The sequence below is a fragment of the Papilio machaon genome, chromosome 13, assembly GCF_912999745.1.
Source record: "Papilio machaon chromosome 13, ilPapMach1.1, whole genome shotgun sequence".
In the NCBI taxonomy this organism is placed as follows: Eukaryota; Metazoa; Arthropoda; class Insecta; order Lepidoptera; family Papilionidae; genus Papilio; species Papilio machaon.
The window spans coordinates 6,853,556-6,870,629 of NC_059998.1; the positions used below are offsets into that span (position 1 = coordinate 6,853,556).

General features: G+C 39.5%; 1 protein-coding gene across 1 annotated transcript in view; it reads right to left on the reverse strand.

Moving 5' to 3' along the window:
• Positions 1-3,777: 3,777 nt before the first annotated feature.
• The window catches only part of LOC106711585 (E3 ubiquitin-protein ligase Ubr3), a 46,164-nt gene continuing 32,867 nt past the window's right edge, over positions 3,778-17,074 (reverse strand). The window contains exons 10-31 of the mRNA XM_045680715.1: positions 15,066-15,247; positions 14,622-14,746; positions 14,172-14,314; positions 13,747-13,910; positions 13,171-13,352; positions 12,396-12,568; positions 11,518-11,713; positions 10,955-11,067; positions 10,305-10,388; positions 10,095-10,227; positions 9,295-9,386; positions 8,793-8,940; positions 8,367-8,502; positions 7,437-7,668; positions 7,170-7,328; positions 6,733-7,068; positions 6,431-6,650; positions 6,075-6,332; positions 5,483-6,000; positions 5,083-5,301; positions 4,514-4,772; positions 3,778-3,928 (exon numbers count right to left, since the gene is read on the reverse strand). Of these exons, the coding sequence (XP_045536671.1) occupies positions 4,515-4,772; positions 5,083-5,301; positions 5,483-6,000; positions 6,075-6,332; positions 6,431-6,650; positions 6,733-7,068; positions 7,170-7,328; positions 7,437-7,668; positions 8,367-8,502; positions 8,793-8,940; positions 9,295-9,386; positions 10,095-10,227; positions 10,305-10,388; positions 10,955-11,067; positions 11,518-11,713; positions 12,396-12,568; positions 13,171-13,352; positions 13,747-13,910; positions 14,172-14,314; positions 14,622-14,746; positions 15,066-15,247 (4,071 nt within the window). The 3' untranslated portion in view covers positions 3,778-3,928; position 4,514. The remainder of the gene's footprint in view (positions 3,929-4,513; positions 4,773-5,082; positions 5,302-5,482; positions 6,001-6,074; positions 6,333-6,430; positions 6,651-6,732; positions 7,069-7,169; positions 7,329-7,436; positions 7,669-8,366; positions 8,503-8,792; positions 8,941-9,294; positions 9,387-10,094; positions 10,228-10,304; positions 10,389-10,954; positions 11,068-11,517; positions 11,714-12,395; positions 12,569-13,170; positions 13,353-13,746; positions 13,911-14,171; positions 14,315-14,621; positions 14,747-15,065; positions 15,248-17,074) is intronic.

Consider the following 17,074-nt stretch of genomic DNA (forward strand, 5'->3'; position numbering starts at 1 on the left):
AATTCCCGGGAGAAAAAGACGGCGACGTTCCGTCTCCCAATTTAGTGTCGTTTATGTCCACCGGGTCAGATAAGTTTGTCTGTCTTTAGATTTATCTTATTCGTAACGCGGTGCATAATCGAGGTTGCCATCATTTTTTTTACATTTTTTTTTCTGTGATAACCTTTATAATAATGAATGTACGATTTATATTTTAAATAAAACATGCATATATTTTCGTAAATATTATTAGTTTTAGTATAACTTTATTATATTTCTAATAATTTAGTTTTCACCAATATAATTTTTTTTTCTGCATATTTTTTGTAAATGTATTTTAAGTATATAACATAAATGAAATGATTATAAGAATTACTTAATTGAAATAAATATAGAATTATTTATTTTTGGTGCGCAAAATTAATTTCAATTTGAATTGTATATGTATTGCTAATTATAGTCCTCTTTTCTTTCCCATCCTTTTCTTATTAGGAAGGGATGGGAAGGGGAAGTGGATTTGGCGGAAGAGGGGATGCATAGGAAGGGCAAATATCCTCTCTGTGCGTACCCTTCTCTGTTGATTAAAGGTTGGCAACCCATCTGCATTTACGGATGTCTATGGGCAACGATCGCCTCTATTTCGGGGAATTCAGTTGGCGTGCGCTTTTGCCACCTTTTTTTAAATAAAAAGAATAATTTCAAATACTTTTTTTTATCAAATGTATGTATATTTATAAATAATAAAGTTAAAATGTTTTATGCAACAATGCAAATTAGATTTTTAATGTCTATCGTTTTATGGAATCATTCAAAATAATTTTAAATTGGTTAACGACATGTTTGTTTTAGTTGTGTATTGTTCAGTTGTCACTTTCCGCCTATAGAAGATATTTCTGAGGCCGATTGCGCGCCCAAACTTATGTATATTAACCCCGCTCGAGTTAGTTTTATAAAAGTAGAATGTTCTACCTCTAAACAAAATATAGTTGATGTACAATAAAAAGTCTTTTAACAATATTGTGACTCTTTATTTATTCCTTTACAAATATCAAAACGATCAAACGTACAAAACAAAAAAAATGACAATTTTTTTTCTATTGTTACACATCAGTTACAGTTATGCTGATTTTTTTTTTTATTCAATATCTTGTCTCAAATTTCTGTTGTCTTGAAGAAAATTACGTCGGCTGGTGCTTAAAAGGTTAAATCTTACTAATATTATTAATGCGAATGTTTGGATGGATAGATGGATGGATGTTTGTTAGAAGGAAGGTATCTCCGGAACGGCTTAACTGATCTTGTTGAAATTTTGGCACAGATGTAGAACATAGTTTGGAAGAACACATACGTTACTTATTACGTATTTTTTAAATCCGCGCAGACGAAGTCGCGGTCGACAGTTTGTAGTAAATAAAAGTCATATATTTGAAATATCAACAACTTTAATGATTGAATATATACAAGAACAATCATAGATAAATGTGTTATAACAATACTCCGCAATCTCCCGCCAACTCGCAACAAACTAAAATTAACCAGCGACTGCGACCTTTCTATTTATTCTCTATTCTTCTAACTACAAAATATATTTGCTACGAATAGTTTTGTTATGTATAATTCTGAGACATAATTAGTACAATGGATTTTTACGATGTACCATAAATTGTTGATAAACGTTAATTTATATAAAATAACGATATAAGTTATAGCAGTTAACCGTTATAAAATAACAGTTGATCACTAAGGTTTGTTCGTTAAACGTGAAATGCCAAAAGAATATTTGCTGGCTGTACTTTGTTCAGACAAAACATCGAATAGGCATTTGATATTGCTATCAAAATAATATTAAGAAATAAGACAAGATGGAGTCGTTAGCATTATTTTTAAAGTAACGAATTTAATTTCAACATTTTTGAATTGTGGCAAGTTCTTTTTATTACTTTTTGAATTTATTAGAAAATAATAAATTAGGCCAACTTTTAAATTTAATTAGAAAGCAAATCTATCTTATACTTTTAAGAGTCATTGAATTCGTAGTTGTAATAAATCAATTCAGTTGATCTCCTCTAAGAAATTTTCATAGAAATTATGAAGCAAAATTTCAATTAAAAAATGATAGCAACTGCAACTAATATCTCACAAAAATAATTCGTTCCATTCGCATAAGATATCTAAAATACATTCATCAATAATACAAAATCAAAACTACATTATATAATAAAAACTAAACCTATGCTTCATAAAACATGACCATTTTGTATAGACAGTGTACATGTGACATGTGTAAGAGGGGGAGGGGGACTTGACAAAGTAACATAATGTAAACAAAGTCGCTAAAGTCGAAAAGTAAAAAAGTGTGGAAGTGACAACGTTCTGCATGTAATGTATTTTTAAAATGTATAGACATTTTGATACATTTTGTCGATTTTACCAACGATATGTTACATTGTCTATAACCGCAGGAGGCTTAAATAAAAAGCAAAAAATACAATAAGGCCACGAGAATTGCACAAAATAAAAAATAAAAAAACAAAAAAATCGCGCGTTCGACGGAAACTAAACCTTAAGTGTATTACATTAAAGATCAAAATCAAAAGACATTCATTGTCTATTGTCACACTAATAAAAATTACATTAGAAATATAAACCTCAGACTAAAAAAAAAGAACTAAACTACAATTACAGCAAAACTGCAGGTTTAATCTGAAAGTTTTTAAAAATATATATAAAATAATAAGTTAGATAATAGTTTTAAAATGTACCGCCATCGACCCATCTAAGAAAAGTAAAACTTTACATATTCACAGCCCTAACAACGTCCAACATCACATCTGATTTGACGTATTTTGTCCTTTTATGACACGTCAGGTCACAATATGACTCATCTGGTCACAATATGACTCGTATAGTCACAATATGACACGTCCGGTCACAATATGACTAGTCACGTCACCATAAGACACGTCACTAGCTAGCAATGATTCTGGTCATTCGTAAAGTAAAGGGTTTTTATTTTTAATTTAATTTCATTGTTTTAAATGAGGGTTGTTACAATTGAACTACAAAAAAAATCATAAGAATTATGATCTATCAAAATAATAATATGATAATTTGTTTTATTTTCGTCGAAGCTGATTATAAAATGTTGCCATATTTTGGTATCAGGAATGGAAATTGATGGTAAAGTTACACTGAATGTGTCTGTTTCCATGATTTATTTATTAAATGATTTTATAAACATATAATTTAGTTTATTTTAAGACATATTTAAAATTTAACGTCTCATATTTTAAGAGTAAACATTTTTTTTTAATAAAAAAAATCATCCAGATCTAAGTTTTGTATTTTAACGCTATATAAAGTTCATCTCTTTTAATGTCTAATTTAAAGCAAGCTTGTTTTTTTTTCTAAATTTATTTTCATAGTTATTAAGCAATTTACAACAGATTAGAATATCAAAGTAGTAAGTGATTTCTGTGATGGTTCACAAGAAACATGTTCTCGTTCCCATTGAAAGAAACATGTTTTTATTTGAAAATTTCATCTGCGAACTGACACAAGTTATTGCTAATTTCACTCGATTATCTTATCAACAAATTATTGCCAAAAATACACTAATCAAATAACTCTATGAACTAATTTTCACTTTAATATTTTATTTTCAAGAAACATTTCAAATCTTTCCAAATAAATCCCAGATAAATAGAGCAATCAGCTAAATGCTACAATTTAAAAGCTAAAATAAAAATAGTTTTTAAAAAACGCGGTTAACGTCAATTTTAACATAACACATGTTGAATATTTTCTTCAAAGATGAGAACTTGTTGTTATACATGTATCACAACAGTGGAGACACAGTAACGTGTTAGTAAGCAATAAATATTTAGGGACGTGGAGACATTTGCGACAAATTGTCTTATGTACTGAGAATCTTCTTTGAAGTCTGTACCTGAAATGGAACAATTAATTTTATAAATTACTAAGAAAATATTCAATACTAGCTTTTACCCGCGACTTCGTCCACGCGGAATAAAAAAAATGCACACAAAATAAAAAAAAGTTCCTATGTCCGTCTCCTAGTTCTAAGCTACCTCCCCACCAATTTTCAGTCAAATTCATTCAGCCGTTCTTGAGTTATAAATAGTGTAACTAACACGACTTTCTTTTATATATATAGACATAGATGTACGTTTGATTCAACTATATTATCTTCCTTTTCACTCGTGTAACAAAATAAGTCAGCAATAGATTCTTACATTCATCGTAATGCAATATCTGAGAAGAAATTCAATGATATGTGTGAAGTCAACCCGCAATGGACCAACGTAGTTGACTATGACCTAGGCACCCTAACAAAGGGTAGGCTCAGAATCCCTCATTGGGGACACATAATGATCTGATGATGATAAGTCACATAATTATTCAAGCTGTTATATCTTTTTAATAAATGTAAAGATATGTTTCATTATTTTCACAATAGATGTCGCTATTATTAATAAATAAGTTATAGATGTCGCTGTAGTGCTCGTGGTACCTCATAGCGAGTCACGATGCCAGACCCAGGTGCGCTTGGTGTGGTCGAAGCGGTGCGCGAGCCACTGCGCCTGCAGCAGCTCCAGCCGGTCCTGGCTGAGGTAGAGCGGCTTGCCACGCTTCAGGTCCCGGTCCTCCTCGTCGTAGTCATCGAGGTACAGAGAGCCCCACAGACAGGCGCGTCTCCCGCGGATCACAATTATATACGTCGAAGTCACCACCAGGAAGATGCCCGTGCCACCTCCACACTCCATCGCGTGCTGCAACATTAATATACCAACTTGATGAAGTATTTGCTAAAAATTCAAGTATACTGTTGTCGATTTCAAAAGAAATGAGAAATTATGACTAACGTATCTAAACAATTTTACTTTTATAAGGCTGTTGTCACAAAATTATTATAAACAGACATGTCCAAGTGTTCCAAAATCAATCCATAGACAATAAATAACTTGTCAAGTAGTGTGACAAGTGAAAATATAACTATGTTTCTTGTCTGTGACCATTTAGTGAATTTAAAGTGGCTTTAATTTTCTAACTCGGCTTAGTTATCTGAAAGCAGCGTATTACCTGTACAGCCTCGGCGACCTGATGTCGGCGGCAGCAGGCCTGTTTGAGACAGACGAGGGTACCACAAAGTAGACAGACGGAGGCCTCCTTGGGCACGGCGCCGCACTGCAGGCACACGCGCTCGTGGTAGTACGTGAACAGGCGGTCGTAGTCGCGCGGCAAAGCCAGTAGTGCAGGCTGACACCACGACACGTGAAGCGACCGGATCACACGACGTATCTACATACACACATTCATACAGACATACATTATACTATTTACAAATATTAGAATTAAAAAAGCAACATATTAATGCTTCGCAAGTTTTTTAGGAAACAGGCAATTAAAGGGAAAGGGATGGTAAGGGACGGAATCTTTAACCGTCCCCGTCATACATACATATAAAGATATGTATACTCACAGCGAGCTGTCCGCCAGTAGCGGCGGCGGCGAGCTGGCGTGCCCATGCGCGCGCAGCTTGAGGCGCGTCCTCGTGCAGCGCCGAGGCGGCTCGCACCTCCCCACCTATACCTCCTTGCACCAGGTCCAGGTACTGCACCAGCTGCGGGAACTCCTCTTGCGCGTTGTCGATGTCGGGCAACGGCTGGCCGTAGATGTGCTTCCGCAACAGTGCGGATATACGAAGGAACGGGAGGAGGAGCTCTTGAACCTGCGCCTCTAGCAGGTCGACATCGAGCGGTCTGGCGGCCTGATGCGTGGTCGGGGGCGCGTCGTCGTCGAGCAGCGCGGCACCCGCCAGCGCCGGCAGCATGAGGCGCGCGGCGGCCCGCACCGCGCACCCGGCCCCGCCCTCCGCCTCCGCTTCGCCCGGCCCCGCCCCCGCCTCACACAGCCCCGCCTCACCACCGGCGAGCAGCTGACACACCACTTGGTAGTACGTCAGCGCGTACAGCGAGCTCACTATGCACGTAAAATGTTCTGAAAAACCACAACACACATGTTATAAACTTAATATAGATATAAAATACAGAAAATAATAAAATGATACTAACGTATCTCTAGATAGGGCGCGGTGTGTGGTGCCAGCAGCAGCAGGTGCATGAGCAGCGCCAGGGGGTCGCGCAGCAGCAGCGGCACGGGCCGGCTGGCGGCGCCGGGCGCGGCGGCCACTGCGCCCCCGCCCTGCCCCGCACTCCCCGCACCACCCTGCGGAGCGGGCCGCAGCGCGCGCCACGTGTTGGCGGCACCTAGCGCTGCACCAGCTGCCGCTAGTGCACGCGCGTGTGCTCCAGCCACCGCCATCAATGGCACTATAAACACATTTTACCATTGGCATGATTATTATTGTCAATGTGTATAGAGTTAGCAGCATTGTGTAGTGCATGAGTAATATATAATGGCGGCTGACCGATGCAGTCATCTCGTGGTTTGTACCGCGGCGCGGGGTGTCGCAGCAGAGCACCGCCGCGCTGCACCAGCTCGCACTCCACGTTGCTGCGCACGAGGGACGCCACGAATGTAAAGATGGCCGCGGGCGAGGAGCCGTAGCGCTGTTTCAGCTTGCCGCCCGCCATCGCCGTCATGTCCTCCATCGCTTTGCCCATCGCCTCCGACAGACGCGAGGGGCTCTAGAACACATCAATATGCATGTTTATTTTGGCAAAACACGATTTTATATTGCTTTGAGATACTTATTATTTGGTTTCTCACCGGGGGTGGATGTTCGCGTTCGAGCATGTCCAGTATCTGTTCAACTTGTGAGGGTGGTGCGGGTGGAGCGAGTGGCGAGGCGGGGGAGGTGGGGGAGGCGGGTGAGGGCGTGGTTGAGGAGCGGGGCGGTGCTGGTGCGAGCGGCAGCACGCTGTTGGCGAGCTGGCGGCACACGGGGCAGAGGAACTCGCCGCGCTCCACATGTAGGTTGTGGGGGCGGGGCGCGGCCAGCGAGCGCAGGTACGCGCGCAGACAGCGCAAGTGCAGGTGGTGGCCGCACGACTGCGCGTGCACACCACCCTCCCACCCTACGCTCACGCTCACCACCCACGACTCCTGATATAAAAAAAAATATTAAAATGAAGGTCAAAGTAAATTTTCCTTTTTTATTTGCGAGACACTTAGCAACGCACAATGGTCGCTTTTAGGGCACTGACCTGGTCGAAGTGCTGGTGCAGGTCATCGTGCAGGCGATAGTGGTGCGCGGCGGCGGTGAGCTCGCGCTGTCCGGCCAGCCGCGCGCGCTCCGCCTCGCACAGCGCCAGCCGCGCACCACCACTGCCGGCGCGACGTCGGTGACCCAGCACCGATGTTGACTGTACAAAAGAAACAAATCCACGAATAATTAGAAACTAGTACATGAAACGTGCGCCATATTGTGACGTCATAACTGTCAAAGGTAAGAAAGTAACGTATTTGTGTACCTGCAGCAGGACGACGAGTCCTATAGGGTCGTGGTGTGTGGCGGGGGCGGTGGTGTTGCAGATGACACAGTCGTAGTCTCGCGCCGGCTGCTCGTCCTCCCAGTCCATGGCGTCGCCGGCCTCAGCTCTCATCGCAGACAGGAACTGCTGCTGACGTCGCGCGAACTCTCGCATCACCGCCTGCTGGCGCTCGCGGGCGCGACGAGAACGCTCCTCCTTCTCGCGACGCTCCCTGCAATATAAACATACAATAAAGTACATTGCAGCACATCAAATATATTTAAGTTGGAATGGGGGAGGGGCCAGAAGGAGGTGACAATCTTCTTTTTTATGCAGCACTCACTAAGGGTCTACTTTACTCTTCAGTTACTCCCCTATTTTTGTTTGTGTATGCATTACTTATTTTAATTAGTATAGAATTAAATGAGTTTATTATTATTAATTTTTTATCTCTTGTTTGTCAAATTGTCTATGTCTATGTATCATGTGATCGTAAGATATATCTTTGTTATTTCTAAGATTAATTTACTGGAAAACTTATTATTGGCCTTGAATTAATTTATATGTATTGAATGTCATTTTTGTAATTAATACGCTGTTGGTTTTCTTCTTAAGAAAAAAAAATATTGCCCCTTCATTGTCTAATAAAGATTAAACAGACATTTGTCTATGTGTTCTTTTATATCACAAGGTGGCAAACGAGCAAGTGGCCCCATGAATTCGCCGAAATGGCGAAGCGACCGTTGCCCACAGGCATCCGCAATTGCAGATCGACGAAGGAGGAGACGCATAAAAAGAGAATATTTAACCTTCCTACGCATCTCCTCCTCCATCAAATCCACCTTCCCTTACCATCTTTTCCTTATAAGAAAAGGGTGGGAAGGGAAAGAGGACTAAAATTAGGTCAGTATGATAATATATATACATTACCTAGCACGCTGCTCCGCTTGCCGCTCTCGCTGGTGAGGCCAGAGAGTTCGGCGTACATGCTGCACGGCGGCGGCGCAGCGCGCGTCCAGCGCAGCCAGCTTACGTAACACTTGACCTATGAAATATGGACCATCGCCTGCGCAACAATAAACACATGTTATTAGTCTTTTTTTACAATTATAAGGTGGCAATTGTGGTCGAGGTATGAATTCGCCAAAATGGCGAAGTGTACCTACCTTTAATAAAGGAAGGAGGGGATGCACAGAAAGATAATATTTCTACTTTCTATCAAATCTACTTCTCTTATTCTTTCCTTATAAGGTGGGAAGGGAAAGGGAACTAAAATTATACCTCCAGCACTACACTCATCTAACAGACACCTTTTGTTAGACAAAACAGAAAACGTAGTTAGTTTTTTTTTCTCACCGATAGGTTCCTGTGACGCTGGCGCAGGTTCTTCCAAAGAAAATGAATCCAATCTTCCAGACATTTGCGAGTGCAATTTGAGCAGTAAAGATATAATAGATTCGTTCACTGGGATAGATTCGTCCGGTTGTTGATTGTGTACTTGCATCTGTAAACGTACAACATTATTACTAAACCCTCCATTTATAAATACCTAACTTTTAAAATAATGGTCCTTCGAGCCATAAAAAATCAAAAATCAACAAACATGTGTCTGAAGTTATTTCACATATTTTGAAGATAAACAACTGAAGAGTTCGATAGTAGTTACTTTCAAAGAACCAAGTACAGTCGAACCTGAATAAGCGAAAATTCAAAGGATCACAATGATTCTGGTTTATAGGAATTTCTCTCCAACCCGTGTTTCTCGCTTTTAGTTATTCGTTGAGACTGGACAATGACTTATCCAGGTTTGACTGTATTTGTTAATGTAGGTGTTATTGTTTAGTTTCAAGTAAATAACCTGTGTGTCTGCGGAGGAGGGTACTGGTGGGGAGGGCGCGGCGGGGGGCGCGGGCAGCGCCTGCCAGTGAGTCTCCAAAGGGTCTGTTGTATCTACATATAAAATTCATAATTTATAGTCTCCATTTTTAAAGACAAAGAGGATTTTTATGGCTACTTCAATGGGGATAAAAACGAAAAGCTCTAAGTAGGTGGTGCCAGCGTCAACAGTAGGCTGACATCTGTCAAATTTATTATACATAATTCTCGTAGAAACGTCGTTGGCTCAGGGGTTAAGCACTTGACTTGCAATCTTCAGGTCATGGGTTCGAATTCCGCCATGTACCAATGTGTTTGTTGATTTACATTTATCCAACGTTCTAACGATGGAGGAAAACATCGTGAAGCTGCACATATCTGAGAAGAAATTCAATGATATGTGTGAAGTCAACCTGCACTGGGCTATGGTTGACTATGTCCTAGTCACCCCTAACTTAGGATAGACTCCGAGCCCCTTAGTGGGGACGTATAGTGAGCTGATGATGATGAATTCTAGTGATTTAAAATGTATTCTCTAAAATGTATTTGACAGAAGTCATTGCTAAGACCGAGTTATTTGTAATTTGCAAATAAAGTCTTTTTTTTTTGTATATCTGCGGTACATTCAGTGGCACATCCACACTTGATCATGCTGACATCAAAAAACAGTTTTTCTTCCAATTAACGATAATTTTAGTGCTTGTAAATTAACAGTACTTAGGATTTTTTTTAATTTCACAATTAGCGCATATTTCTCGTATGTATTGTGGATATTGAACTTACCATATTCAATGGGAACTGGAGGTGTGTCCAGATCACTCTGTGTGGGTATCGCCAGGGTCATTTGGTTGTCGGAGTCCATGTCAGAATCGGTCAGGGTCTGCAGCACCAGAGCTTGACTTTCTCCACTTCCACTCTGTAATAAACAAATCATTAATTAATTTGAACAAAAAGACTACTTAAGTATCTCCATACATTTTTGTATAGATATACCTCTAACGCTCGTACTTCTGTTGAATCACCGCCGGCATCTGATTGGTCATCGGGAACTGAGTTTCTATGCACCAATCGCGCCATCTACAAACCAAAATGAACATTACAATCTTATTGAAATTTAAAAAAAAATATATGAGGAGTCTCAAGTGCTCTCAGTTATGAAGGAAGATCTTCAACTTCATACTCCAATCCCTGCTAAGATACCAACAAACTTCAGTTAAACTGCTGCTACATTCGTCAAAAAGAAAACTACGATGCCCTATTCCTCTCATCAAAACTAGTTTTGCGCAAAGGCACTACAACTTGCTCTTTTGATATATAACCAAATATTAGTTCAGTGCGACATCAAATTAGGTGATCTAAATTACTTTAAATTAAAAAAAAAAATACGCAACGCAATAGCTAATGACATTCGATTATGACCAATCTGAAAATCTTTTTAAAAATAATACAATAAAAAAAAGAAAAAAAAAACATCAATATAAAAAGAAATTCACATTCATGACTGTACACACATATTAGTAACATATTTTGTACACATACTACACAGGTTATGCCTAGCACAGGTAACAGAACTCTATTAAATTTGTAAAAAATATATTTCTAGTTCAATAAAGAATTATAAATTTTATATAATTATAATTTACCTGCATGGCGGTAGGTACAGCTAAAGCAGTGCTAGTCGCTGGTAAGGACACAGACTTATTGGGTGGAGGCAGTCTCCCCGCTTCCGATTCTGAAGGCTCCCATTCTGTATCACCTGAAAGTAAAGACGCGATTTTTTGAGACTCGAATTAAAAGGAAATATAAGCTATACTAGCTGTCGCCCGCGACTTCGTCCGCGCGGAATAAAAAAATGCACACAAGATAAAAAAGTTCCTATGTCCGTCTCCTAGTTCTAAGCTACCTCCCCATCAATATTCAACTAAATCAGTTCGACCGATCTTGAGTTATAAATAGTGTAACTAACACGACTTTCTTTTCTAATATATAAAATTCTCGTGTCACAGTTTTCGTTCCCGTACTCCTCCGAAACGGCTTGACCGATTCTCATGAAATTTTGTGAGCATATTCAGTAGGTCTGAGAATCAGACAACATCTATTTTTCACAACCCCCCCCTCCCACCATTTAGTTTTTTTAACTGCTGCGCACGGACGGAGTCGCGGGCGACAGCTAATATATATATAGATATGTGTGGCTTGTACTCACTGTCGGAGTGATATGTGGAGGCATGTCTGGGGTAGAGATGTGGTCGTGCTTGTGGTCGGTGCAGTGGGGGTACAGCAGTGACCACAGTGCGTGCGTTGTCACACAGCGCGCCGCCAGCGAACGCACGCAGCAATGGTACTCCACGTACACAACGTGCACGCGACCCGCCCTCACTGTGCGCCACGCACACTGAACGCTGATATACGAACATATATAATATATTAAAAATTTATATCTTACTAATATTATAAATTCCAAAGTTTAGATTCAATTTTGGATGGATGTTTGAAAGTATTTCCGTTACAGCTCAACGTATCTTGATGAAATTTGGTACAGATGTAGAACATAGTCTGAAAGAACACATAGACTATTTATACAGCTAGTAAAGACATATTTGAAAGTGTAATCTGAATTTGATCTGAATGTTGGACCACCAAGGTTTCGGATGAAAGAAAATTACATGTAGCTAAGATGCATATGCTAAGATGGATGTATGGACAAGAAAAGATAAAGTTAAGAATGTGTATATCAGAGGAAGTTTGAAAATAGCACCAGTTATCAAGAAATTGAGGAGCAGAAGATTAGCGTGGTTTGTACATGTTATGCGGAGGGATGATGTTCATATAAACAAAAAAGTAATAAGATTGAATGTGGATGTTTATAAAGGTTGAGGAAGACCAAAGAAAGTATGAATGGATTGTGTGAAAAAGGATGTGTAAGAAGGGGGTAAATTCAGATATGAGGGCTGATAGAGATGTATGAAGGAGTAGTACATACTGTGCCGACCCTCCATAGGGATAAGGGCAGGTTAATGATTATGTAATAATTTACAAAGATGTTTCACTGTGTGTGTGTGTGTGTGTGCCTGTGTGACGTACATCGTGAGCGCGCTGCGGTGTGGCGAGGTCCGCGGCCACAGCCAGCAGGTAGACAGCGAGCGCCAGCACGTGGTCCGGCGGCGCCGCGCCCCCCGCCCCGCCCGCACCCCCCGCACCGTCCCGTCGCCGCACGCCGCGGTGCAGCACCGCCAGCAGAGCACCGTGCAGCACTCCTACACAACAACATGTTCACTAATCAGTTATTTTTGTGAGTTTATCAAATGATATGGTAGGACAGCGGCGTCCATGTTGTTTTGGAATAATACCGTATTAAGAACGGAAGTACTGTTGCGGGTAGTCTCACAAAAGTTTTGATGTGAAACATCTATAGGCTCACTTGTAAACCGAATCGTTGGCGTGGCGACGCTTGCCGTGGCGACGGGTCGCCACGCTATATTAAGGTATACATATATATATTTTATGTGTAGTAGAGTGTACGGTGTGGCGACGGGTCGCCACGCTATACTGAGGTATACATATATATATATATTTTATATGTAGTAGAGTGTACAGTGTAGCTTCTCACTCAGTTCGACGTTGTTGTTTACTACGGTACACATTACCTGCGTTTTATTTAATTTTAATGTGAAACATTTTTATTTTAATTTTTGACAATAAAATATGTGTGATATGTTTCACATCTGCCAGGCGTCCCATGACGGCTCACTTTTTTTTTATAATACTTTTGGAATTTCGTTTTAAGCAACACTGTACTACACACTCACAATTCATTGAAAATCATTAAGTAAGATCTGTATTGGTAAAATAAAGCTACCGGAGAGACAGATGAGTCTAGGGTCGCCGGCGGCTGCGGGCGGCGCCTGCGCAGGTCGGAGCGGTGGCCACAGCGTGCCCGAGCCGCTCGCCGAGCTCGTCCCCGCCGAGCTGGCCGCACTGCTAGGACTGCTTGCTGCGCCACCACTGCCACCTCCCTCCGCCTTTTGCTTTTCCCGTACGCTGCGGAAAGTGTGAATAAAATTTTATAAAGCTATACTAAATTTTATAACTCGAAAATGCAACAAAACAAAAGTATACTAGAACTAACAAAAGGCAAAAATCTTTTCATCCATTTATTTATATCTATAAAATTAAGTAAATCGGTGTGTCTGTATGTAATAAAGTAGGGGAAAAAATAGTATTTGCGTTATTTTTAACAAAAATAAATTTTTTGTTACATATTTGTGCCGGATTATCTCCAAAACGGCTGGACCTATTTTGACGGAACTTTAACTGGTAGAAAGCTAATGTATACGGGAATAACTTAGGCTATATTTTCGTTGTCAAAGTTTCAGACGACAGCTAGTTTACTAAACATATAGAACATGAAGATTACAGTAACAAATGATCTCACTATGCGGTGAATCTGTCCATGGAGGAGTGGAAGTCCCTGCGGTGTACGGCGCGACGCAGCACGTGCAGGGGGTCATAGTGCTGCTCCCACACCACAGGCTTGGGCACAAACAGACCCTGTTCCAGGTTCTCGGACCCCTTCGGCGGCGGACGATACGTCGACAACTGCAAACACGACATCACAGTAAATAAAATTTTACTATGTTTCCGATTTCTATTACAACCAAAGCCTTGAATTTTGTAGATTTAAAAATATCGAGCACTTAATTTACATTTCTAAGCGTATAATACGTTCACGCATGCGCGCGCACAGCTTAGTAAGCATCTCAAGGATAAAAAAAATTATAATCTCAAAGCAATTTGATTCATCAATGTCATTGATTTGCACATTTTTATTGGAAACTAATACTATATTAATATGCTCACCTCTTTGAGTACGCTCTCAAAGTTCCTGGTGTGCGCGTTACCGGAGCGCTCCGGCATCAGCTCCAGCAGCTGCGAGTGCGTCTTGTCACCCGCAGCCAGCAAAGTGCTCACCTCCAGCCGGGATTGCGTCAGCTCGTCGTTACCTGTGCAGTCACCTCATACATAGTTAAACACACAAGTCACAAGAACGTAATCCTGAGTTTCCACTTTCAAAACATCTATACTGAATGGCTCACAATTGTCCGATTTGTAACAGACTGTCATTGAATACTTTATTACGATTGGACCATTTTGTGCTCAAAACAACTTGTACACTTCAATTTTACATACAAATAATCTTATATAACCGAAGTTCAGTCTCACATTATTCAACACTAAAAAACCTCCTTGATAACGAACCGTGAATCCTATTGCGCCAGTTAGAATTACATCTTGTATATGTAGGATTACCTAAATTAGTTCTGGAGGATACGAGTATAGCGAGGAAGGTGAGCAGGCCCTCCAGCATGGCGTCTTGCTCGGCCGCTTGAGCCGGCGACAGCGGCGTCATGCTCAGCCATTCACGTACACCGAACCTGTGTTTAAAAGATAAACTATACAGTCAAAAACTGCTCGTGTTACACTGTATGAATCTTCGCTTACTACAGGTACAGCAAGCAAAAATGCAAATCACTTTGATAGATTTTTTCCAATGCGAAGTGTAAACTGATACAAATAGGCCATCATTATAACTTTAGTAAATCCTAAAGATACTCGTACAGTAACCGAAATTTGATTTTGTTTTATTTGATTGAATGACAAGAACAAAAGAACTCTTCTGACACACGACAACGGCGTGTATTATAAAAGTTTTGATGTTTTAAAACTGGCTTCATTTTCACATTACCCACTTACATATCAATACACATATCGAGGAACTGATCAGCGGGCAAATGAGCTGCGCATATCTGTAGCCAGTAGATGTCCATATCCACCATGGAGTTGCAGAAGTTGGCCTGAATGTACGTCATCGCCTGCCCTTTGATCTGCAGCCCGTTGCGCACCCACACACCCGCCAGGATCTCGTAGAACAGACTCTGTGAGATAACACACACTATATAAAACTTTTGCACTACGATCAAATTAACTTAAAAAAATTATAAAAATATTAATTTCTTTTGAAACCAGGAAAACAATTTTAAAATTACCAATGATTGATCTGGAGTACATAAAAATAAAGGTGGGTATAGACTAGAGCATTTACTTGTAACAAAACAACAAGCCGCTTTATGATATGTTCTAGTGTATCACACTTTCACGAATTACCCTTTCACGAACCAGACGTGCTTTGGAAACTATGCTTTTACCAATATTATACCATTCGTAAGAACGTTACATTACATAGAAATGCTTGAGAAAATGCTCTAGTGTATATTCACCTTAATGCACCGATGCCATAGAATATAATGAAAATAATGAAGTCAGTAGATAGTTACAATGAACAACGACGGTCGGCCGGCATTCCTTAATATTATTGCAAGATTAAAAACTATAATCACACGACCAATGGTTCAATATCTACTACGTAAACATTTATACTCAACAACTTAAATACAAAGTCACGTCTATATAACAACGGTCTTGATGAGGTCTCATACGTAATCTTTAGATGGATACATGGATGAATGGATGGATATTTTTTAAAAGGTATCTACAGAACGGCTCCACGAAACTCTATGAAATTTGGCAAAGATGTAGAACATAGTCTGGAAGAAAATACTAATTAAGTTTTTTTTTTAAATTCCGCGTGGACAGTGTCGCGGGCGACAGCTAGTCATCTTTATAATTTACATCAGTAAACATATTTAAAAATTCGTCGAACTTGTCTTTGTTGTAAGGTGAACTAGAGGGGGAAGAAAACATTTTAACAAAAAAATGATCGACGTGTTACATTCCTTAACGATAAGAAAAACAGGAAAGTTGAGTCATTATGCGCAAAAACAAGCGAAACACAAATAGTAACAAGATATGTGTAACCGGTAAAAGATTACTGATCCTTTTAACATATTTTTAATATCGTAACATTGACTCCATAACTATAACTAAGATATAATATGTCTGTAATCTACACAGCGACAAGCGGATACTACCGTTTTTATGTATCAGCGTGTCTTTCGACAAAGGCCTCCTCTAACACTTTCCACTTCTATCTTTCTTTTGCGAGACAGGTCCAATTTGGGCCCGCTACTTTGTTAGCTAGTTGTTAATACATAGTTATTAAATATTTTATATGTTACGAAATAAAATACATAGGTCTAATAAAAATAAAAGAAGATTTTGATACGTTAATCATAAGTCTCTTGGTTCCCTGTTAATAGAAATATCTTCAAGACAAATCTTTCGTCAAGAGAGAGTTCAAATTACACGTAAAAACAATTTATTGCGGTCGTATACCATCAAAAGAATTACGACCCTTTGTAATAAAATAGTCTGCTAAAGAAATAGTATAAAAAAAAGGATTATTTTAAGGTTTTATTTACAACGGATATAAAAAATAGTGTTATAAAATCCCAGAAACACTTAGATTCTATATATCGTCTTATAACATTTATTTACAATACCATTCTTGTGTTTCGAGTGACGTGAAACTTGTACAAATATTTTGTTGTCTTTGTTTTTCAAAGAGAATATGAGGGATGATATATCAATACTAGCCGTAGTCCGCAACTCCATCGGGCGAAATTAAAAAAATACTTAATTAGTTGCCTATGTGTTTTGCCAGACTATCTATTATTTATTCCATCTATTATTTCTAACAAAAACCATCCATACATCATTCTCATTTATTATATAATATTTTACTAAGATTTAAATATATACGTGTGTAACACACACGTATATATTTCAAAAGCGGATAATTAAAA